General features: G+C 38.1%; 1 protein-coding gene across 2 annotated transcripts in view; it reads right to left on the bottom strand.

Moving 5' to 3' along the window:
* The window catches only part of nr5a2 (nuclear receptor subfamily 5, group A, member 2), a 67,360-nt gene extending 43,327 nt beyond the window's left edge, over positions 1–24,033 (bottom strand). Inside the window, exons 1-5 of one of the 2 annotated variants that reach the window (XM_044129654.1) lie at positions 23,556–23,979; positions 23,350–23,481; positions 20,423–20,541; positions 17,127–17,268; positions 9,554–10,266 (exon numbers count right to left, since the gene is read on the bottom strand). In XM_044129654.1, the coding sequence (XP_043985589.1) occupies positions 9,554–10,266; positions 17,127–17,268; positions 20,423–20,541; positions 23,350–23,431 (1,056 nt within the window). In that variant the 5' untranslated portion in view covers positions 23,432–23,481; positions 23,556–23,979. Of the gene's footprint in view, positions 1–9,553; positions 10,267–17,126; positions 17,269–20,422; positions 20,542–23,349 lie in introns of both variants that reach the window. The other variant, XM_044129653.1, reaches the window with a different exon arrangement.
* Positions 24,034–24,298: the final 265 nt, after the last annotated feature.

The following is a 24,298-nucleotide window of genomic DNA, read 5'->3' as shown; positions in this document are numbered from 1 at the left end:
TTGTCAGCCAGAATGGCGCAGATCCTCAAATGAAATAATATATCTTTGAAAGCTTACGCCCCGCACCGGGCTCACAGGCCATATATCAAGCCCCAGATCGTTTGGTGGATCCTCTCCAGGCCCATTAACCTTACACCTGTTCCCTCCTAAAACCCCCACATAACCCCCCCAATCTACCGGTTCTTTTTTTTTTTCAACCTCTCCTGTCGTTCACCATATTGTGTCTTCTACCACTTCCTGCGTTTTGCCCTTGGCCACTACCTCCTAGGGTTCCTTCTTCAGCTTTCCATTTAACACACCTTACTTATTTCTTTGTTCATCAGTCCGAATCCATTTAGCTCTTTATTTGTCAGCTGTCCTCTTCCTGAATCTTCCGTTGTTCTTTCCTGTGAACATTTTTTTTCCTTACTCTGTCTTTTTTATGTTTTCACTCAGTTTGTCTTCTTTCTTTTCCTGTTCCCTTCAGTCTGTACTAAACTTCATATAACCTTCCTTTTATTTTATTTATTCCAATTTAATCCTACACTCTCCTCTCCCTTCGCCCTCCCTATCACTATTCATGTATAAATTTTTGCACAACCAAGGTGAAGCACGCTATGGTCCGAGTGTGTGCAGGGGGTTGCAACACAACCTGCAGAATAATTCAAATGCAATGGACCAGGGACACAGTTACAAATCTTTGCCACACACGAGCAGACGCCAGCCCCTTCACACTTGCAGTTTGTCAGGATTAGAGTGTCCAGTGAGAGGTTTTTGCAGGAGTGGCCAATGACCTCTGTAACAAGATAGACACCGCTGCATGAGGTTCTGAATGTGTCTGCGTAGTAAGCTGTATAGATGTGTCATTTCATAAGGATCACAGAACCTGTCTGAAATGGCTTATTAATTTCCTTATAGTTACGAGGCTTGAAAAGGTGCGGGGGGCAAAGGTGCAATTACTGGTCACCACAGAGCAGAGGCAGTTTATAACACACAGCAACACACACTCAAATATGATAAGGCACCTTGAATAATAAACTCCTTCTGAAATGGACATTAAAAGAAAAAAAAAATCAGTGAGTGGGGGGTTGTGTGTATGTGCAGAAAGCGACTGTCCACTCTGAACTGGTTGGATAGGTGGTGTAAGTATAATTTCACCAAAGTAAATTCATGTGATATTCATGGGCATAGATGGAGGTGAATACGGGGTGAAATCATGCAGCAGGCTAGAGTGGAGAACATCAGAAAACCTTACATTATTCACTCAGATAAATCTATAAGCAGATAATATTCAAGCCTGAGACACCAACATCAGACACCTCCACCCCCTTCAAACTCCAAAATAAAAAAAAAGGTTAATTTAGTGTGAATGAATGAGTTGAAGACACTTGGATAAGATGAGTGAATATCTGTAGAAAATTGTTGCACATAAATAATTTCACCATCCTAAAAAGCATCCTGGGTTAACTTTAGAAAAGGGCTAAATCTGTGGTTTTAAGGGCCCAAAGTTTGTTCGTTTTTATTAGTAGATGTTTGAAAAACACTGTAGTTTTTACATTTTAAAAGACAATGCATATTGATTTACTTTGTTGGATATCCTTGTAGATAACTGAGTACAAGTATTTAAAAACAGTGACATCACAAGGCTGCATATTATTAGAAGATATTGCAATAACAGTAATAATAGTCCAAAGTCGATATCAGTTGTGCTATATGCCTATTTTTTTCTTCTTCTTCTCATTATCACCTGTATTTCATACAACCTGCGACCATTAGCATTGTGAGCTATGTCTTTTTGTGTCCCATGTGAGTATCTGCTACTGATTAGTCCAATCAAAATTGGAAAAACAAATGGTAAGAAAAGGAAAAAGTAAGTCTCTAATGAGCTGGCTAAACATTGCAGTAGCATGCAAAATGAACGTTTGTAGCACTTGGGATATACAAGCCAACAATTACTATACTCCAAAAATTCCATTGTGAATTAAATATTCTATATAGAAATAATGTGATGAAGATATCCAAAGCTAAACTAAAAGTTGAAATATAACTGAATAACATTTACCGGTAACTCTACAATTTACACTCATCAAATGCAAGAAATGTGGATGTTTTCTTCATTTATTTAAACTTCATTTAAATACTTTTGTATTATCTAAATACAATTGTTTAGAACTCAGCAATAAAAATCAAAATTTCTATATTTTAACTAGAGCTGTCCCCAAACAGGGCTTCATCCCTGGTACTCCTCTGATTAATTTAAGTATAGCTATACATTTACCAATAATAGGTGAAATATTTTAAAATAGCATTGTTGCATATTTACTTAAATTCAACTATAACCAGAATTTCTGGGAGGCCGTTTTAAGTGCTGCCTCAGTACAGTATTATCTATGTGAAAAAAAAAACAAACAAAAAAACATAAAATTGTGTTCTGACAAAGTTGCTAAGGTACTACAATAATGCTAGTATGTTTACTTTAATATGATTTATTGATAAGCTGGTTTAGAGTACCGGTACATTGTATTGTGGTTCCAGTGAATGGCCTGCAGACATAACTCACTGTATTTTAGCACTTGTCTGTAAAGCTCTGTTCTACATAGTTGTCTGAGCCCAAGCAGGTCACATGACACATACAAACAGGAAACTGAAAAAGAGACGGTGTTGGCTGCTGTGAACAGATCTGTTAGCCCAACATAATCATGTGCATGGCACATGAGACAGTTTTCAACCAACGGCTGTAGGAATATTTTCTATGTAAAACATGGCAACATGCCTTGCTAAGTAATACTATTGCTGAAATGAAATCACAGATAGAAGGTCATGCCGAGTGTTCGCAATACTTTTATCTAACAAGTCTTAATGAAGACATCTTGATCCAGCAAATGTTTTGTGTTTTTGATTTTATTATAATAAGCTACCAAGACATGACCTACAACAACAAGGTTCCTCAGCTTACCTCATTGCTAATCTTTTTTCTTTCCTATTCTTTGCTCTTCCTCACTCCATTCACATTCCTCCTCTGCTCATCTCTCCACTCATCTCCTTTCTTCATTTCACCTTTGTTCTCTGCGCTTGTTCTTTCCTCTCCCCCACCATCTGTTTATCCAATATGGCTGTCCCATCTCAGCTGGGAGCTCTCCCAGGGAACAAGACTTCTAATACAGTTCCTCTTCAATATAATGGCCCTCAGTTCTGCTTTTGCCATAACTTTTACATGCGGAGTAGAACACAAGAAAAAAAATCACCAAAAAGCAAAAAAAAAAGAAAAGAAAAACTGTCTAAATCTTTAACTAAATCTCAGTCATGTGTTTTTTTAAATATCATTGAGACCTTCAGCTTCATCTTGTAGGGTATGATTAGACCAAGATGTTTAATTGTGTTTTGTATTAATTATGCTAATGATTTAGACAAAGCACCAGGACCAATAAATTCGGACATGGGGTAACTCAAAGAGAAGAAGCAATTTTGAGACCACAAAAATATGTATATTTTTGAGATTTTTGTCAAAGAACGCTCTGAAATATTTTCCAAACTTTGATTAAGTCTTACGCCAACATTTCTGGAGGTATATTGATTCCTTTTTTGTGATACATCTGCAAATCAAAGTTTATTTACTTCCTTTTTGAGGGGATTATAAATAGCTGAGGTTTGGATGCTTCACAAATTATGATGCATTTTTAAATAGATAAAAATGTTTGTGTGGATGAAGAAAAATACTTTGCCAACAGAGGCTTAAAGTAAAAATATCTGTTGTTAGAGAGAGCAAAGTGAAAGCCATATACATTTGTGCACTTAAAGGAAATGTCATATATTAGAGAATTTTTCAAACTAATGATAAGGTAATGGTGATTATTGAAGTGTAAATTATTTTCTTATAATAATTTACACTCTATTTCTATAATAGAAATCTATTATAAGAATAGATTTATATTATCCATAGAGATCTTCTTCTAAGAATACAGAAGTTTCAGTACATGTGAAACTTCAAAGTCTTTTCAGCTGTCATTTTTTTCCATATTACCCACTGCATAATCCGCTTTGACAAGGCACACAAAAGCCTTTGTTGTCCTCAAACCAATCTCTTTTTATTAAATGGTGAAGAGAGGAAACAGAGGGTGGGGTGAAAAAGGAATAGAATTAGGAAGGTAAGATATAAACATAAATGAATCACTTATATTCTTAAACGCTCCACTAAATTCTCCTTCCCATTGTGTTTGTGGTGGGAATCTAGAGAGTCATCCTTACCTTGAAACAATGGAGAAGAAAGGAGCATGGGACCATGCACCAGTATGAATCACCATCACACACACACATGCACACGCAGAAGCACAAAGTGCAAATACAAATTCAAGCTGGAACAATGTAAGTAAATAGTTGGCTGCATTTATGAGTTTTATATAAAATTGTACATATTTTTGTTAATAAAATTTTAAAAGTCAATCAAACCATTTTTGTTTGATTAATGACTACTGATGCACCAATCCAGTTTTTTTCACTTCTGATACTGATACATTTATTCGAGGTTTAGTATTGGTCGATACTGATCCGATACAGAAAGCCAGCACTGAATTGACACTAATTCAGCACTGAATTAACTCACACAATGAAGTTCATCCAAATTTATTCTTTGTCCGTGTCCCCACTTCAAAATGAACTTGAATAGTAGGTGGGTTATCATCACATTGGTATTATCTTTCAATGAATTTCTCACAAACAACTAATTTTAAGTCACCTATTTGGTAAAGTATAAATATATGAGCATATTTTATATGAAATTAATTGCAAAATATATAGAAATATCCTGAACCACATAAACCTGTATTAAGCACAACTGTAGCAAAATAAAAAAATACAGTAAAGTATAACTATTAGAATAAGCCAAACCACTCTTTCTGCTTGGATTAATGAAATGAAATGAAAATTGCAGTTATGATGGGTTCAAGCAAGAATCAAAGTTCCACACACAATAGCAGCTACCTAATATTTCAATGAAAAAAAAAAAAGTTAAATAAAAGTCATTCCTAAATTTAAATATGCTCACCAAAGATACACCTGTTCTCAGCTCGCTGAAAATTTCATAAAATAATCACAAAAGCCCCTGGCCTCAACCCTGCTGAAAATGTTATTTCATTATGCCAGTGATTACAAAACCAGAGAAACAGTGCTGCCACAAGTCTGTCGTTATGCTTAAAAAATCAAGACAAAGGCAGGTTAGTCATAAAGCCCAACTTCTTGGATCTGATCTGTAAGAAATAAATGTTCCTCACGTCATGTCTCACTCCAAGAGGTTAAGGGGGGAAAAAAGTGGAGGCAGCTTGCCATGCTGGAAAAGAATGGGAAATGGTCTGTTGTAGGTTTTTCTAATGACAAAATAGTTATGAGAGCTGTGATTATTGCTAATGTATGGAAACCAAGTCTTTACCCACATTTCTGGCAGATGCCTTGCACACACCCTTCCAGGTTGGCCCTGTTACAAAAGAAATTCTTTTGTTTATACAGAGCTAATAATAGTGAAAGGGGCAGGGCTTTAATCTGGCTGTGTGCATATGAATGTGTATGTGTACTGGCTAAAACTGTATTTATAACTTCCTACAATGGCAAGTCATTCTTGTAACAAACTTTTAATTATATTGTGGTTCCTGTATTTCTGCTCTTAGGCTTGACCTCACATTTAGCAGTCCAAACAACATTAGCAGAAGAAGTCAAAGTTCAGATGGATTTACAAATACGGCCCCATTGAGCTGAATTCATGTTTAGCTCGCTGGGTGATATCATCTTCATGAATGGTTTATTCAGTCACTTAACATAATTTAAAATGCATACATAATTATAGACAGATAGTGTCTTGTAAGAGTAATTGTACCCCTTGAATTTTTCACATCTTCTCATGATTCAACCTCAAAGTTTATTGTATTGTTTACTGATTTTATGTAATACAGCAAGACAAAGCAGCATAATAACAGAAGAAAAAATATACTTTGATTTTATTCTATTTAAACAATAGAATAAAACTTAAAATTGTATCCAGTGCCTTTACAATGATACATACCCAAAAATAAATTGAACGCAGTTAACTTTTGCTAAAGTCTTTCTATTTGTTAAATCTCAGAATAAGCACATCTTTTCTGCAAGGTTTCAATGTTGTGTTAGCAATTGAAGCTAACAGTCTATTTGTTCTATTTACTGAGAATCACACCATACAGGGAGGGATAAAGTTGTAGAGAAGTTTTTAGGAGGATTTTTTTAATAAATAATAAATTGGACAGTTTTCAAGCTCTAAATAGGTCTAAACCTCAGAGCTTGGGTGTAGAGCACATATCCAATCTATGACACATCTGTTAACCTACTAACAGATTCTTTTTTACATAAACTGCTAAGATAAAGTTTAATAAAGGAAACAGTTAAATGACCCATTGACTGCTCTGAAGGAGCTGCAGAAATCCACAGCACAGGTTGCAGAATCTGTTGAAAGCACAAGTAGAAGCTGTGGTGCACCCCATCTGGTGTTTATAAGGGTGTGGCTAGAAGGGTCCCATTAGTAATATGTGCAGTAGGTCTGCCACATGCCATGTAGAGCCTCTGGCTAGAAGCGTCAAAAACTTTTTGCCTTTTGCAAAAAAAAATCTAATGTGTCAGAAAACTAAAGCTCCACATTACCATAAAAAGAACCATACAGAGTTACATTGGAAGGGTTTAGATCAAAGCATAGTCATGTGTTAGAATGCTCCAGCCGAAGTACAGACCTAAACTGAAGTACAAAGACTTGAAGACTGATGTCCACAGTTGCTTTCTATTCAATCTGGCCAAACTTAAATGTTTTGCATAAAAAAGGCAGGCTATAGCTGAGCAACTTTAAGCAGCATGAAAATTGGCTGCACAAAGTATTAACTCAGTATTAAAAAAATAAAGTACACCACTCTTTTCAGAAACGTCTTGTGACATTGTTGAAATATTTGTTGCATTTTCTTCCCTTTCAAAATTATTCACAACTTTGTTTTGATCTAAATGGTAAATGGCAAGTACTTTTATAATGCTTTATCAAGTCCAGATCACCCCAAAGTGCTTCACACTATATTCAGTCATTCATATATTCACAAGCTACTAGATAGTGACCACATCTGCTCTGGGGCAGTCTAACAGAAATCTGCCTGCCATGAACCACTACCAGGCCCTCTGACCACCACCAGTAGGCAAGTAGGGTGAAGTGTCTTACGCAAGGGCTCACAATCTATCACATAAAATTCTCCCCCACCCCTCAAATCTATTGAAGCTAGTGATTGTAACATGACAAAATGTGGAAAGGTTCAAGAAATAGTTGAGTACTTTAACAAAAGAGACCTAAATGTATCTAAGGAAATATCTTTGAGAAGTTACAAAAGACAACATATATAAAAACAGTCTTCATAATTTTTTAAAATGGTACTAATTAGACAAATCCTAGATTTTGCCTTTCTCGTTCGGTACTGCAAATAACCTTCTCACAACATCTTAGCTCAGATTATAACAAGAGTTTGGAAAAAGAAACTAACAGGAAAGACAGGACGGTCAAGCAAGTGGAAAAAAAAACAAAAAACTGTCAAAGCCACAGCTAGCATATTATTTATCAAAACCCCTTGTGCTTTGGATGATGCTTTAACAACAGAAGGGGCAACATAAGCAAAATTCTATTATCTGCCTCATTTTCCCCTGAAAGCAATGAGGCCAGTGTAACAGTGGGAAAAGCTTTGAGCTCGGGTCATTTTGCACCTTTGTAACAAGCACTCGTCAATTACTGTTAAGATAGAGTAATATGGGTAGTCATTAGGCAAACATAATGACAACTCATTCATGGTGACAAACAGGGAGCGAAAAACACTAGTGGCTGATATAATTGAATTAGGAGGAGGGTGTGAGAAGCTAGAGATGCTTTAACAATGGAGCAGAATTGATCATTCAAAATTAATGAGCAAACCACACACAATTATTAGATGTAGCCACACCCTTCAGTGAGCCCTTTTGTATGTGTGTGAGAGCCTCTGTATAGCGATCATCTATGGCAAATGCAAATGCATATCTCAAAAAGGTCAAGAGAGGGGGACACAGTGCATGCGAAATGTCGACATGTGTTATTCAAGGACTCTTATCTGTTTAGTAATTGGCACATTTTTTTTTAATGTAACATTTTTTTGGCTGTTATTTTCCCTTTTCAAAACAAAATTACACTAAATATTTAGAGGGGATTTGGCAACAGGCCCATGAATATGCAGCTGAGCCTGTGGCGACGCACTGTGAGACAAACAGAAATAAAAAGAAATAGGCGAGGGGAAGAAAACCAGGTGAGTGCAGGCTAATCAAATGCCTTTCAAATCGCTTTGAGGATATTAACCTTCATTCAGAACAAATAAAGCTGTAAGTAAAATACATGCCACAAGCTCTCTCAGGGGTCTGTGATTAAAAGAAGGCAGAATCCAGAGTGATGTATTACAGACAGTAAACACTGGTCATATGGGATTAACTGGGTCATATGGGATTAACAGGTAAACAATAAATGCTACAATATTTAGGAGACTTAAGATTGCTGCTTTAGACATCGTGTAATGCAGAAAGTTTCAGTGTCCCTTTTCAAGAATATTTAACTGGCTTTATTTTTTTTTTTTTGCAACCACCTGTAAAACATGTTTAAAGTAAAAACATGTGACTCATTTACAGAGCTGCAGAGTCACATTTAGACTGTTATGGTCCTCAGAAAACAATCTTTCTACTCTAGGAGGACCTGAGGTGTGAATTTAAAAGGATATGACAGTCTTCTTTATGAGAAAAAAGATCAATAAAATTTCTTAATATAATTGCATGTGAGACTGAAAAAAATCTGAACTAATCATGTGCTCTAATCTGAGTGTTGAGTATTGTGCTTTCATCTGAAACTTGATGAATACCTTAGACAAAATATTTTACTGCTAAAAGACACATTTGTCAAATAAACTTATTGTAAATACCTTCAAACACTTAAATTAACCATACAATTAAGTGATTTGAAAATGATTACAAATAATTACATTATAAAAAATATACCAGTTTCATTGTTCTATAAAACTAATCAAAGCACATAATTTAATCTGTATTGTTTGCAGAATACTGCAATGTCCCTAATGCTCAGACTAAAGGTTTTCAAAATCCACAGCAAAAGGGGAAAAAAAAGGCTTTTGTGTGTTTGATAAAAACAACTGGCTGGTGAATTTTGATTAGGCACTATAGGACAGAGAGCAGTGCCAACAATGAGCAAATTCTGGCTCTCAGCCCACAGCCTTGTACACTCAACATTAATGTTGAAAACCAGGACAAAAAGGATATTAAGGTGCTGTTGAACATAAGGAACAGAACAAATGATGTGTATGAGCAGAGTTAAATCCCATGCTTGGAAATGTGGTCAAAAGCTTAGCACTGAAAGCAAAATGTAGTTTAGTTTATCCTTGCCCATTAAACTCATTTGCGTAAAGCAGACAGGAGTTTAACATTAAAAAGTAAATGCCTATATTCTTATCATGTCCTTATAACCCAAATAATAGCATCACTGCAGTAGATCATTCACACTTACCTTAAGTTCACGAAAGAAAATGCTGCTGCGGGCCCACTCCACAATAGAGAAGAGTGTTTGGTCGGCCATCTTGCACATCAGCCCAAATGTGTTGAGCTTCTCGTGCTTGCCTCGGCTGGCCTGCTCCTGCTGTAGATAGGTCAGGATCTTTGCCTGAACCTGTGGTTCATCGGGTTCACATTTTAGTAGCTCTACTATCAGATGGGGGAAGCTGGTTGGAGAGCCTGACTGGTAGGCATCAACGTAAGCGTAGCCCATGATGGACTCTGGAGAGCTGGTGTATGGGTCTGGATACTCAGACTTGATGGTGCGTGTGCCCTGGAAGTGTCCGTAGGCCGCCTGGTAGCCCTGCAGGCTGCCCGCATGTGGTGGCATCGCCATACTGACAGGAGAAGTAACAAAAGGGCTACGATCGTAGTCTGTAGGAGGCAAAGCTGTGGCGTGATGGTGATGATGGTGGTGGTGGTGGTGACTGGTGTGGTGACCAGCGTGGTGGCTCAGTGGAAGGCCTTTGGATGCTGCCGAGTGGATGTTCTGAATGGCTGAGGAGATAGTGAGGTCAGTGGGTACAGCTTGCATCACCTGGCTCATGGCCTCAATCTTAAGGCCGTTTGCTCGGATCAGCGCCTTCTTTTGCTGCTTCAGGGCACGGTCACGTTTGTACATTGGGCCAAACTTGTTACGACCGCCACGCATGCGGTCTGCTCGCACAGCTGAGAGGAAGACATGATAAAGAGGAGAAAAGCAGACTGTTAGTTCAAATGTATGTTCAATATACTCACTCTTGATGGCATTTCTGAAAGACAAAGCTAATTTTCACACTTTTACTTGTGATACATTCATATTAAAAACCAAATGATGGACCTAGAATAAAATCCCTCACCATACAACATTGACTTGTATTAAAGGAAGGAGCAAAGATCGAGAAGAAAAGCTGCAAGAGTTTAGGAAATAACACTGATTATCACCTGTTTATGGCATTTGTTTGTAGTTTGTATATATAGTATCATCAATGATTGAACAATGGTGAACTGATGTCAGGGTAAAATGATGCACATGAGGAGTGAAGTCTGGCTTGTTTATTCTAATCCAACATCAATTAAGGGGCTGCATAGCCATAAACTTGTCAGAGGGCCTCTGGTGGTCATGGCATTATGCCAAATTGTGTATGTTCACAAAGTGTGATCTGGATCAAACAGCACAATGTTTCTCTTCAAAAGCAGACTATCTTGAGAAGAGTGGTTCAGTTGCTGTCAGCCTGCGGCTTTGATTTGTAAAACAAGTGAAAGCTATTAAAATTTGCCTCCATATAACAGAACTATTTAACAGTTTGATCATTTGAACATCTGTTTGAAAATGTTTGAAATCATCACTTATAAACTGAATAAAGTTTCTTTGAAAGCCTGCTGTAGATTTATGAACCATTTCCTCTGTCAGAGTAATTTATGGTGGATTCCACAGTTTTTCAAAAATATTTCCAAAATTTCCTCTTGCCTCTTTCTCTTCCACCAAAACTTGTCTTGTGATGTCAATGTCCGATTACATCCCAAATGTTGAAACATTAGTACAAACGCATAACGTTTTAGGGGTGGTGTTTACCATCAGTTTTCTGTATGGCAAAGGTTTACGCATGACAACTATACTTGACGTTTATCAGTTGACTGCTAAAGCCCACAGACCAAAGTGATATTGATGTTACTCATTGACCAGAATTTTAAACTTGTATGAACCCAATGACAGAAGGATCATAGTACAACAGGTTCTTTTTTTTTTTTTTTTTTTTTTGGGTGGCGAAGGGTGTCTGGCCTCCCTCTCAGAAGTTAGTTAGTATTATAAACTCTGACAAAAATCTACTTTTCTGATTATGCAATCCCTAAAAGCTTTTAAAATGTCTGTGTCAATTAGCAAGGACTTCTTTATAAAGACCAAAGACATGATCAGTCTGACAATAATTCAATTGGGGTTCTTATTTTCTGATGAAACAAACGCACCCACGATGCTCCCCTGTTGTCTCCCCCCGCCACCCCTCAGCGCAGGGATCCTGTGGTGAGGATCACAACGAGTGTGAGCTGTGGGCATTTCTAATGAACAAACTGGGCACACAGTGGACTGCAATGAGGTTCGTGTGTGATCTGACCGACTGCTGCCACAGGGAAGCTGCTCTACTATCTCTCAGTCAGGGGGCGCTGGTGTTAATTATTCATACTTAATTACATCTTATTCTGACAAGGTTTTGCAGGGCCCAGCGTGCAAAGAGCCAACAGACGTCTGGGACTTAATGCAGCATAAAAAGGGAAAAATATGCACTAGACTTTTCAGTGCTAATATTCACAAATATTAGACCCATATCAACGGCTTCCATCGTTTTAAATGCATCAAAATGCAGGCAAATATACTATTAAGCCCAAATATGTTTGACCTTTTCATACACAAAGACAAGTCAAATACCATAGCAAGTAATATTAGGTCCACTGAGACGCCTGATGCTTTGACAGATGAATGAAAGAACAGAAGAGGGAAAGTGAAGTGGGGGTGTGGAGAAGGCGTGGAGCGAGACTTAAGTTCAGGGGCGAAAGATGGGCAGATACCCGTACAAAGACATATACGTATTCCCACACACACATTCACGCATACACACCAAGCTGCCTTGGGAGGGATTTTAATGACCTCTTTCACAAAATGTGCCTGTCACTGATCTGAGCAAGCACCGCCGAGAGGGCAGCCACACACACACACACAGACACGCACTTATGTATAGATTTAACACCCAAACACGAAGTGGCTTACATGGAAAACATCACACACTGTTCCCCATCAGAGAGATGGGAGCGTGCCAGACGGTCCACCACCTTGAAGAGACTCTGGTGGTTTAAATGCAGTGATTTACTCAGACTCCAACAGCCACTTCCCCATATGCATCCTCACAATGTCCATTCAACTAGACTCACAAATGATCATGACCACTGAAATATTGCTCTCACATCACAAAAAAAAAGAAGAAGAAGAAATTGGGATTCCAGTCAAATGTATCCATTATATATTATTGTAGGGTAACTTTAACTATTAATGATTCTCCACAACAGCGTAATTAATGAGCTGAGAAACTAATAGTTGGCCCTACTGGGAAAACAAAATTAGGCCCTGACAGCCTTTCTCGCCTGCCTCGGACCAAGGGACCCACAGCGCATCATGAATACCAGAGTTGGTAGTGGTAGCGGTGGTGGGGGGGGGGATCTTACAACTACATACACATGCATACTGGCACACACACATGCACACATTTTTGTCTCTAATTAAACAAGGTGATTTGCATTCATGTAACATGGATTAATTTGAAGGGGGGGAAGGGGAAGAGTGCATACATGCATAAGGGGGCAGAGAGAAATGTGCATGTCTGAACAAAGTGGCAATATGACAAGTGTTGGGACACTGCAACAATTTAGCTTCTGATGAGAATGAATTCATATGATCCCTATACCCAACAGAAATGAGAGCAATAAAGATTTTAGTTTATCAATATAAAACTTTATGCATTAACCGTTTCAGTGGCGTCTTTCCTTTCAAGGTTAGATTTCTGTTTGCCAAGAAAAGAGTGTATTTATGTTTTCTGGCCAGGGCTGGCTAAAAATTTTAAGGACCCTTACCAAAGACACTATTATAAGCAGCATATGTAATTGAACTTCCAGCTTTAAATTATGACTCACAAATAAACTATTACAAAAGATTTTTTTAAAGAAATTTGAATTCCTTTGAATTTAGTAATCTGAAACCTAGAATAGAAAATCTTAAAGAGGTTTATTCCTAATAAACAAAACTACAAATATATATATTTCTTATGTCTGTAAACAGTGTTGGTATCTTTATCTTCCTGTTGGACTAAAACCTTAAGCAGTAGCTTATTTCTCTTATGCCTGAAGCTTGCTCTTAACTGAGTGATTGGCTGGACAAAAACAGCCAAAAACAGACTTTCACACCAAGTCAACAGAAATATTTAGTTTCTGTCAGTAAATAACCACAGCATAAAGGCAGGAGACACAGAGATGAAAGTGAAATATTGTTATGAAAAACAAAACAAAAAAAAGAAATCATTTTTAAAACCAATTAAATTTGTGAATATGATTAATTACATGTATAAAACATGATGCTTGTTAGAAGATAAGGGAAATATAACTTTTACTATGGTTGAACCAGTTAAAAGCTACTGACACATAGGAGGTTAATAGTGGGTCTTTAGGTTTGTATGGTTAAGGACATCATATACTCTGAGATGTTGTCTGACAGCACAAATGCAAAGACTAGGGAACATAAAATTCATAAATTTCCAATCTGACACAACTCCTCCTATTCTCCAAAAATGTTCGCTATTCCCTGTGTGCCTCAAACTTGTACAAACAAGCAGAGTCACAGAGAGAACATTCATTTTTTAGCAATGTAACATTTCCAAGAACACACCTACACACAGACAGTAACAAATACTGAACTTCTTTCTTGCACACAGCCCTCAGTGCTTATATCCTCTGATTTATGGTTGTTTAATATACAGGAATATTAAGCGTGCGTAGGTGAGGATCCCTGTCGGCTGCCGGCATATTAATGGGTCCCGCGGAGCCTTGCTGACACCCTGTTTGTCATGTCGGGGCCCCGGCCCCTGCTCTGGATGCGCCCTATCCCATGCACACACATGAATACCTATGATACCTATGCATAAGTAATGGGACAGCTCCCCGGCTTTCCCACCACAGGTACAGAGAGGCTGATGGAAGACAAATCAGAGCTGGAAAGATGGAGACGGGGAGGAAATAAAAAGTGGAGGGAGCGGGGAGAGATGCAGCAGGGAATATACAAACACTCAGCCAGTGGTGCTAATTTCAACTAAGTGGCTCTTCAGAGGTTTTGAATTTGTAGTAATCAATCAATTAAAATTTTATGAACGATTAACTGCATGCAAAAGAACGACATAAAAGGAGAAAGGGAGTCTCTGTGAGAGCATCATTTCTGAAATAACAAATTTATGTAGGGATCAAGATATTAATGTTATGCTCTGCCTTTAAAATGATACACAAGTGAAGGAAATATTAGGCAGCTCAGTGAAGCATATGATACAAGACAACTATTAGCAGGCAAAAAGACAATCATGCCAGTGGGAGCTGTTCAAATATAGCATGCTTCACTGGCTGCGGTGAGTGATGTTCTAATGAATCAAATCTTGTTTTTTCAGGGGGACAATGCAGGCGGGAGATGCTAACAGCATACCAAGAAGAGACTGTGCCTGCAGCATGTGGATGGATTGGATTCTTTCACTCAAAATCAGTCACCTAAAGACTTACCATCCTTTACTGTTTTACCCATATTTACTAAAAACATATTTGAAGAAAAGTTTTAGAAGATCTGACAGAATTGTTCACACCTAATCTAGACTTGCTTATTATATTTAAACTATTAAACATTTAGATCAAAGTTTCTACTTTGTGGCTTTTGGTTTTACTTCAACTGAGATAATAAAATGACGTTGTATTTATTTTATTGGGATATATGCAAGTTTACCAACTCACATATGCAACAAGTATTAAAAGACAACAATAAACCATAATCTCATAATATCTTGTCACTTTTTTTTATAAACAAACATAAATGGGAGTTTTTTTAGTCTCAAAGGATGTCATCAGTTTTGTAATGTTCAAGCACATCTGTCTTGACAAGAAAAAAGAACCTGCCTAACTCTTAAGAGTTCTCACTGACCAATCTGTTCAGATTTGCAGGTGGTATTAATACCAAAAAGTCCTGTGAGTGAGCTTGTACTCTGAGTTTGAACTGCTGATTATTGACATTAATATGATAATGTTAACTTTAGCAAATTGACTTTAATTTGCTAACTGAGCTCTTTTTATTGCACAAGGTGCAATGATAAATTTGGATGGAGAGTTATTGAACTTTCTCAGACACTTCAACATGTTTTTTCCCCCTTCTTTCTAAAACTGAACAAACTGCCTCACTGGTTGTAACAATAAAAAAAAACATGCCACCAAAAAGTGTTACAGAAGAAAGCAAACTAAAAAGGGGAGGCAAGTGTCAAGTTTTCTTTAAATTTGGTCTTTGGTTTATCTCCTAAATTTACATGTTTCTGAAGGAAACCATGCACCGTAACGCAGCACATGGCTGAGATCATTTTCTTTTTTTAGATTAAATGACAACTACTTCCTACTGCCTGTGGCCATCTGAACAACTTTCCTGTCATGAATATATGTATGTGTTTAGAAGGCAGAGCTGCATGTGTGTGCCTGTGCAGTTGTGTGCAGTTGTGTGCGTGTGTGCATGTGGTAAAGGGTGTCAGCTCTTCTGTGTGGGAGGTCTTTACTGGATGTGGCAGGAGTCGCCCACTGGAGCTTCTGGCACCTGACAGAGTGCTGCAGGGCCTCTTCTTGCCTACAAGCGGAAAGTTACTGCCGGCAAAACAAATCAAACACTACCGCCCCCTCCTATTCCTCCTCACTCCCCTGTTAGCTTTCAAATGACCGTCCGGGACTTTCTGCCCAAAGGCCGTTCACAGTTAATAGCTGTTAATGAAACCATAATGGCAGGTAGATGGAGACACCTCGAGATGCTTGCTTTGTTTCTGTTTTTTTTTTCCTTTTTGTTGTTTTATTCTTTAGTTTTGCTGTAAATGTAAACATGTATGTATGTATCTTTTCTTCTGAAACCATCACACAACATTTAGAATTATTTCTGAGAAAATAAATACAATTACAGTAATTTTAAGAAAAAAAAGTAAATTATAATCAGATCTTTAGGCTTTAAATTGTTTTACATTTAACTAAAGTGAAGACAGACTTTTCAAATGTGACTGATTTGCAAATACAGTTTCCAAACTAATGTGTGGCGTAAATCCAAATTTCTGAGATGAACCGAGGCCTCGCCACATTTAACCAAAAGAACAACATTCTAACTATAATATTTTATGTTTTTCTTTACACTTACAACCAGACAACCCTCCCCTCCCACCATTTGCCCCCAACTATCTCTGACCTGTTACTCCATGCCAAGAAGTGATGATGGATATCATCTAATAAAAAAGCTCATCTAGATGCACTGTGTCAGATCTTTGTTTATTAATATTGAAATGTGTCTACAACAGACATCTGGAATGAAGTGAATCTGATGTAAGTCATTCATAAAACTCCTATGAGCTTAAGAGGCTATGTGATGATTTGTGGAAAGCTTGGATTGGATATTCTCACATCCACACTTACTGAAGAAAAAAACACATCTTGCTTAATATGTCAAAGACTGTCTTCTTATTTTTCTGTAGTACCATTTTTCCTGAAGCAAATTTGAAAACTCCCTGGGTATAAAAATCCTTTCCTTCTAAAGCAACAGCTGCACATCTATCACCAAAAATTTACCCTCAGCTCCTGCAGGTACTGCTCCGCAGAGCTTGTACTACGACTCCCCGTAACCTCATGTACAAGGACAAGACAAATCTAAATGCAGGAGCCAAAATTCAATAGAAAAGTTGCCACTTTCAGTCACTCTGCAATAAACCAAAAAGCAGAGCACTGAAAAAAAGTCATCATACCTTCTAGCTTCATGCCAACAGTGAGGCACTTTTGGAAGCGGCAGTACGGACAGCGCTTTCTCTGGGTCTTGTCAATCTGGCAGCTCTGGTTCTCTATACACGTGTAGCGCTTGTTGTTCTGGACGGTGCGCTTGAAGAAGCCCTGTGGAGAGAACCAATTAAGACGTCAACCTGCTTGACCCCTGCAATGCGATAGTAATTGGCCCATTCACACTCCCAGACAGATGGAGAGGGACAGCCTTAATGGATACATGCACACACACACACACACACACACACGCAGAGGGGAGTTTTTAAAGATATTTTACAATTTGTGCAATGCTTCAGTTTTTGCGTTTCCACAAGCTACTTCGGGTTAATTTATGGTTAGCGTGTCACACTAAATTTAGTCATAAAATACATTTCTTTATACATTCTTAATGAAATGACTTGGATTTTAACTGATGAGCAGCACATAAACTTTTCTTTAGCTGTTTTGATTTGCTTTCCAATGCTTCACTGCATTTTAAAGTACTTCATAAAATATTTGGCTTCTCATTTTCAACATTCTCTTTTCACACAAAACTCCAGGAATTAAGTAATTTTTTCAACCCTATACTTAATTATTGAATAATATGGCCAGGACACACGAGAGCAAAAAAAATCCAATAAATTATATACATAATTTAAAGTTCCGGGATTACAGACATTCATACACGGAATTTATTATTGGCAGCTACAGTGAAAAGTGGTATTAACATATTCTAGATCCATAACCTAGGAGGAGAATTCTTAAACCTGCTCTTTAAAATAAAATAAAAAAGAAGGTGCTGCTGTCAATATCTCACCAAACACATATTTAATTGACAATCTGCATTGCCTGATCTGACCAAACATAGGCGAAAAAAGAGCAGAGATTTGGATTCTGGAAAATTGACTCCCTACTTTAGTATTTGTGCTTCAGCAATAAGTTCTTCTTAGCATTCATGTACAAGAACGCAACCTGATTCCAATGTGCTTTTTAAGGGTTAAGTGTGCAACTTCTTACTGAAAACTGCTCTTTTTCGATGCACAGCAAGCCAAGACTTAAATTGCTGTTTATCTTTTGCATGATTGATAGAAACAGTTTTTATTCCATTCACACTGGGCTTAAACAAAGGCAAAACTATATAACAACATTGTTGTAGTATTTGGGAAGCACTGTTCCCCTATGTGCGCAGTGACTGAGTCTATGTTTCCAGCCGCATGGAACGACTATATTTTAGGACTCAGAGGTTGTTGTTCTGTTGGAACTCAAAAGAAGATCTCATGTTATTATTCCAGAAAGTTTGATGCAATAACATGTTTATCTTACTGACGTGCAGCACATAACAGAAATGATCTTTGCACTTCAATGACAGCTGATGTGTGCAGGGGCGCGTGTGCGCGTGTGTGTGTGTGTGTGGGTGCGTGTGCATGTGTGTGTGTGTGTCTATAGGCACATTTGACACATTTGACTGTTCTATTGTTCATGATGTGCATCAGATCTGTTTGTTCTGTAACACATCAAACGCTCAAAGTATGAATCTAATTAGTAGGTCCTAATAACAATCATGCTATTCATGACTTACAGCCTACATAGGATGATAGGGAGATTAGTTAAAAATAAAAGTGGATTATGGCCAACATTTGACAAAACTAGATGTGATTAAATCTCATCATTGATTTTTACACTGATCAACCTGGAAGTCGCTTCCAGTGAAATGAAGATGGATCTAACCTGGATCAGCCTGAATCGCTGCTTGCATATATTTAATGGCAGAATGAACCTGTAATGTGTCAGCAGGCTGATTTATCAGCCCAGCCCTGATGATCATACAAACTGCTACATTTTAGAAATAATCAATGACAGGCTTTGGGTAATTATCAATATCATTAATGTTTCACCAAGGACATGCAACATTCTATAAAGCACCTCTTCATCTGGATCTAGAACACACACACACACACACACCCACACACACACACACGCACGCCCACACATGTAAACACACACACACACAAAACATCAGCATGTTTAAAGTCAGCTGAGAAACATGCAGATTGGCTGCGCAGAGGCTGAGGAGCACCAGAGATGCCACTGACGTCTCCCTTCAAGCAAATATTCAGCATCTCAAGGTCACACTATGGGATCAAATCTATAACATCTGCTTTGAATAATGACCACATAGGCAAGAAATGTGCACTGCAGCATCAATACTGCGAGCTGCAATTTTACGCTGAAGAGCGTTAATGTGGAGACATTTGTCTTGGCTTAATTTTGCACTGACAGCTTTACTGAACTGAAAAAAAATCATCTATGCTTATTTGCTCTGTGTTGAGGAAGAGAAGGACAAATAAGTTGTTGACAGAGTTCAAGTTTAACAGCATGATACCTTTTATTTTACTCCTGTCTTGTCATGCACGGAAACACGTAGCTCAGGCAAAGCGGGTGATATTCTAATGAAGCTGTGACGAGAATTTTAGACAGGAGCTTTCTCAAACAGCAACATCACTAGAGTACATTTTGCCTCAAGTGTTGCAACTCTCCCACATATTTTGCGATCTATGGCATTTCAGATTTGGATATGGGTTATATTGCTCACTGCCCAGGGCACCATTCTGTTAGGACAAGGTTTGAAACTTGGAAAAAAAAAAAACTTCTCTGTTTGTTGCACTCCAAAAGACTTTTCTATTGTGAATTCGTGTCCAGTCAAAGGGGAGCATAAAAGCACTGTAAAAGAACAAAGTGATTGTGCTTGGAGCTGGTCTATTCTGGTCTAGAGGTTTAAGGCCCAAACCCCTGCGTTTTGAGGAATGGGGACAGTAATTGATCATCTCTATTTTGAACTACTGTCTATCTATCTGGCTGCAAAAAATGGCAAAAAAGACAGATATTTTGATCATGTAATAGTCTCCTGCATCATTGCTATTTAAGAATTTGTTTCACCCAATTTTGATAAGGACGTTAGAGTGTGTTCTTTTGTTATATATTTTTTGTGAAGAATGTAGCATACAACAAAACTTTAAGAGTGAAAAATTACTTTAGCAGACAATAGTAATTTTTTTACTATATATATATATATTTTTTAAATTGACTGAAGACTAAAAGTTTTGCTTGGATGCTAAATTACCCATGTCACACAAGCATAAACCTGACAGCCTAATGCTTAAACCTTCCTAACAAAACGGTACTTAACTGTTTTAGGCAAAGCACACGGCACCGCACAAACACAAATTACATTTGACGTTACAGTGCAGAAAAATCTAAACATTTTCTCGTCTTACGGGACACCCACCTTGCAGCTTTCGCAAGTCAGGAGTCCATAGTGATACCCGGAAACCTTGTCCCCGCACACGGGACACATCTCGTCCAGGTCTTCGTCATAGGAGTAGTCCATCATTTTTAACTGGGGGGCTGCAAGAGGACACACGGAGACACACACGGAGAGTGAAGTCTATTTCAGTGTTGAGCGCTCTTCCCCCCCCAAAAGCCCGCTCTCATCCATCAAGGTGAACCGCGGAGGGACTCGGCGTCGCAACTGAATAGGATTTTGTGAAACTTCTGTTCCTCTTCTGAAGCTTTAAATCGTGCCCCCAGACACTATGAAGGGTCGATTCTGGAGTGTGTGGAGGGACGCAACCATGTCTCCCTCTTACTCCTCACTCGTCTTACAGCCAAAAAAATAAAACAGGGGGGGGAAAAAGTGCATGAAAGTCAGCCTCATAAATATGCATGCGTCTAAGTCGTGAAATCGCTGGGGGAAATGGAGAGATATTAGACTTGAGGATTGGATGAGAAAATGTTACCGCCCACAGACAAATGAAAACACACAGAGAAGCCCTTATCTTTGCGGGCGATTAGAAAAAACATCTAAAACCAACATTTTTTTTTTTCTTCTCTAAGAATCAGCACTAACGCCAAAGGCCAGTTCATGTGGATTTAAATCTGCTTTAAAGTTGTGAAAAAGTAGCAGCGATATTTTATGTTTTCTGAACAAGTTCTTAAATATAAATTTTATTTGGTATTAGAAAAATAAAAGCCATTATTGTAACTCTGGAAAGCACTGAATTCAAAAAACAGATTCGCGTAAAATGCCCCAATTATATTTTCACAAATATCGCTCATTAAAAAAAAAAATACAACACGTCAAACGATTTTTAAAATTGCTCTTCTTTACCATTGCTCTGATTTCAGTTTTGGAAATACTTTCATGTGTATGGGTATCTGTGTGTGATCAAACAGCCAAGCATACATTTAAAACAGTTTAAAGCATTTATGGTACTTATCATAAAAAAGCAAAGCAGCCAAGATCAAACAGGAAAACCTCGGTGGATGCGGCTGTAAAAGTGGAAATATTTTGCTAGCCACAGACGCCTTTTCCGTGGCCTTCACACGCATACACACAATCACACACGCACGCACACACGCATTAGTGCCCCATACACTTAAAAAAATCCGCTTCATCTGCTCTCCGAGACCCGTTAATTAGACATGATTTGTAGTTTGTTAACGCGTTTCCCTACTGAGATCGGAGCTGTATTTTCGAGTTGAAGCAACAAGTTCTGCCAGACTGCTGACTTTTATTAAACTCTATTTTTCACAGACGCTCAAAGCAGATTTAACCTCTGAACTCTTTTTTTCTTCCTTTTCTTTTCTTTGTTCCTCTTATTTTATTTTATTTTATTTTATTTTATTTTATTTTTACATTTTTCGCTCTAAAGCGCATAAACGAAATAATATTACTACAGGCTGTGTGTTTGCTCTGTAGGTTCTGCACAACTGAATAAAGATAAGAAATTTTACGAGGACAGCGGTTGCAATTATGATCTGTATCAAACTCATGAAACAGAAAGTGATTATAGCAGTTCAAACTTCACGCTGCAAATACATATGTATTTTACTGTATTTAACCAGTTATCGAAGAGCCATTTAAATAAAACTGAAACAGCGTTTGCTTTTTAAGGATTTAATTCAACAAAGATGTATGTTTTTTATAACAAATACTAAAAGGCCACATGTTCATACATCCGATCAAAACAGAAGAATGACAAAAATATATTTCCACTCACGTTACCTCGTTTTTTTTTTCCGCCAAATCAGATAATAACCCCCCAAACAAACCACTCCTTCTATGAGCCTTATCACTGTGTCATAAAACCAAAGCAGACTAATTGATTCCCCGCTTATATTGCAGTGGAATTACATGTGTGGAATATGCAGGGTTACACGTGTTTATCTTTGACAATGAGTCAGACTTCTTTTTTTTTTCCGCTCCTGCGAGTGTAGTGTGTTTCGCGGGAAGATCAAGAAAATAAAATTAATGTAAGCCCGAGGGAAATATGCATAATTATGTCAATTCTAAGAAACGTTATAGCATCAAAGGTGCTTTTTGGAATCAGATCATTAATCCTGCTTTTCTAATGGGAAAATAATGGAATGTTTTTTTATTCATGTGTTTAAAAGCAAAATGTCATTTTATTATGTACCAAATAAAAACCTCCACCGACTTTAAAATTTAAACAATTTAGTTATATATATTATTTTAAAGTTTCGTTTTGTTTTATTTCTCACACTTTTACAAGGACAAGAAAACTTTGGATCAACTCGTCAAAATAAGATGATGATTCTGGACTTTTAACTTATCTTCTGTGGGTAGTAAATGTCTGTCTGACTCTTGAATATATTTTGGTATCAAATGACACATGATCTTGACAATTGTCATTTTATGGCATTAAGTTGTAGTCCGGTGGTCTAATTACAAACCCCCCAGAAATAGAAACAAGATAAACGCTTAGGTACGGGTTTCCTGCCTTTCAGGTTTTTGCGCGTTTTTTGATGTTTGTTTAATTGACAGTTGATTGTGATAATTGTTCACCAGCAAAAACGTAAAGAATTGCATTCAAATCTGCATCTAAATATACATCCTGGGTTGCAAAAGTAACAAATAAAAATAATAATATAAATAAATTATTAAAGTGTATGGAAACCCATTTCCGTAACTCTTCAATCCGTCAATAAATACATCCAGCCATTAAGCACTTTTATGGCACTAGTTTTATGAAAATGGCTGGAGCCATCCGTGTAAAAGTAACGCAAATAACTTTGGACCAAAGTTTTTACTTCACCGCACTGAGAACTTCTGCCAGATGCGCTGCTCTAAAGTGGACACCTCATTATGGAGCAGTTACATCTATAGACAATCGGCGGAGTGACTATTCTTACCTTGCAAGTTCCTTGGCATGTGCCCCTGTTCCCCATACGATCGAGTGAGTCCCAAAGATTCAGTCTCGACTTTGGGCAGCATGTCAGCGCTCCCGGCCCGAGCTGGAGACCGCGCACCGCTCGGCGGGACACCTGGATGTGTGAGGCAAACACACTTCGAAGTGTCCCGAAAGTATTTTTTTTTTCTGTCCTGTTCTGTTTCTTACTTTCTGTGTCTCCCGCTTTCTCACTCCGTCTTCCAATTATTGGACCATGCTTTCAGCCTGATCCAGACTTTCTCTAAACGTGATCGAAACGCGCATATACTCAGATACCCGATCGCTGTTACTCAACTTCACTGATTTACTTTAACTATCTACGTCTAAGAGAAGGGAATCTACAATGATGCTTCCCCCTTTTAAGTATTTAACGAGGGCCAGATGCGCGATAACTTAGTAAATTTCTCTCTGCTGAATGAAAAACTGCGCAACGTCCGGATGGAAGAACGACGGCAAGTTTGCCTTTATCTCTTCCAGAATTCCTTAAAGCACGTCACCAATTAACACCAGGCTGTCAAAGTAAGTTAGAGCCTGGAGCAGACAAGCACGCGCCGGCGGGGCAGCCCTCCCCTAAGCGTAAAGTCGGTTTCGGTGTCTTGGTCGGACTGTCTGGAGATGTGGAGACCTGTCCTCTTCCTCCTCCTCCTCCTCCTCCACCCCCTCCTCGCGGCTTTGTTTACGCCCGTCTCTCCAATCCGAGGCGCATGCGGTCATCTGACATCACGTCTCATCGGTCCAATCAGGCAAGGAGACCGGGAAGTATCGCCTCAAAGCCCCGTAGTTCCACCGCTCTGAAATCTCAGCTGTTTAATCCCGTTAATGATGGACTTTAAAAAAGCTGCATTGATGGATTGAAGTGGGGTGAGGGTGATGGAGGACAAGGAAAATAATAAAAAAAAAAAATAAAAAAA

The sequence above is a fragment of the Gambusia affinis genome, linkage group LG10 (genome assembly GCF_019740435.1).
Source record: "Gambusia affinis linkage group LG10, SWU_Gaff_1.0, whole genome shotgun sequence".
Classification (NCBI taxonomy): domain Eukaryota; kingdom Metazoa; phylum Chordata; class Actinopteri; order Cyprinodontiformes; family Poeciliidae; genus Gambusia; species Gambusia affinis.
The sequence above is the reverse complement of the archived record's forward strand: the minus strand, read 5'-3'. Positions and strand labels throughout refer to the sequence as shown.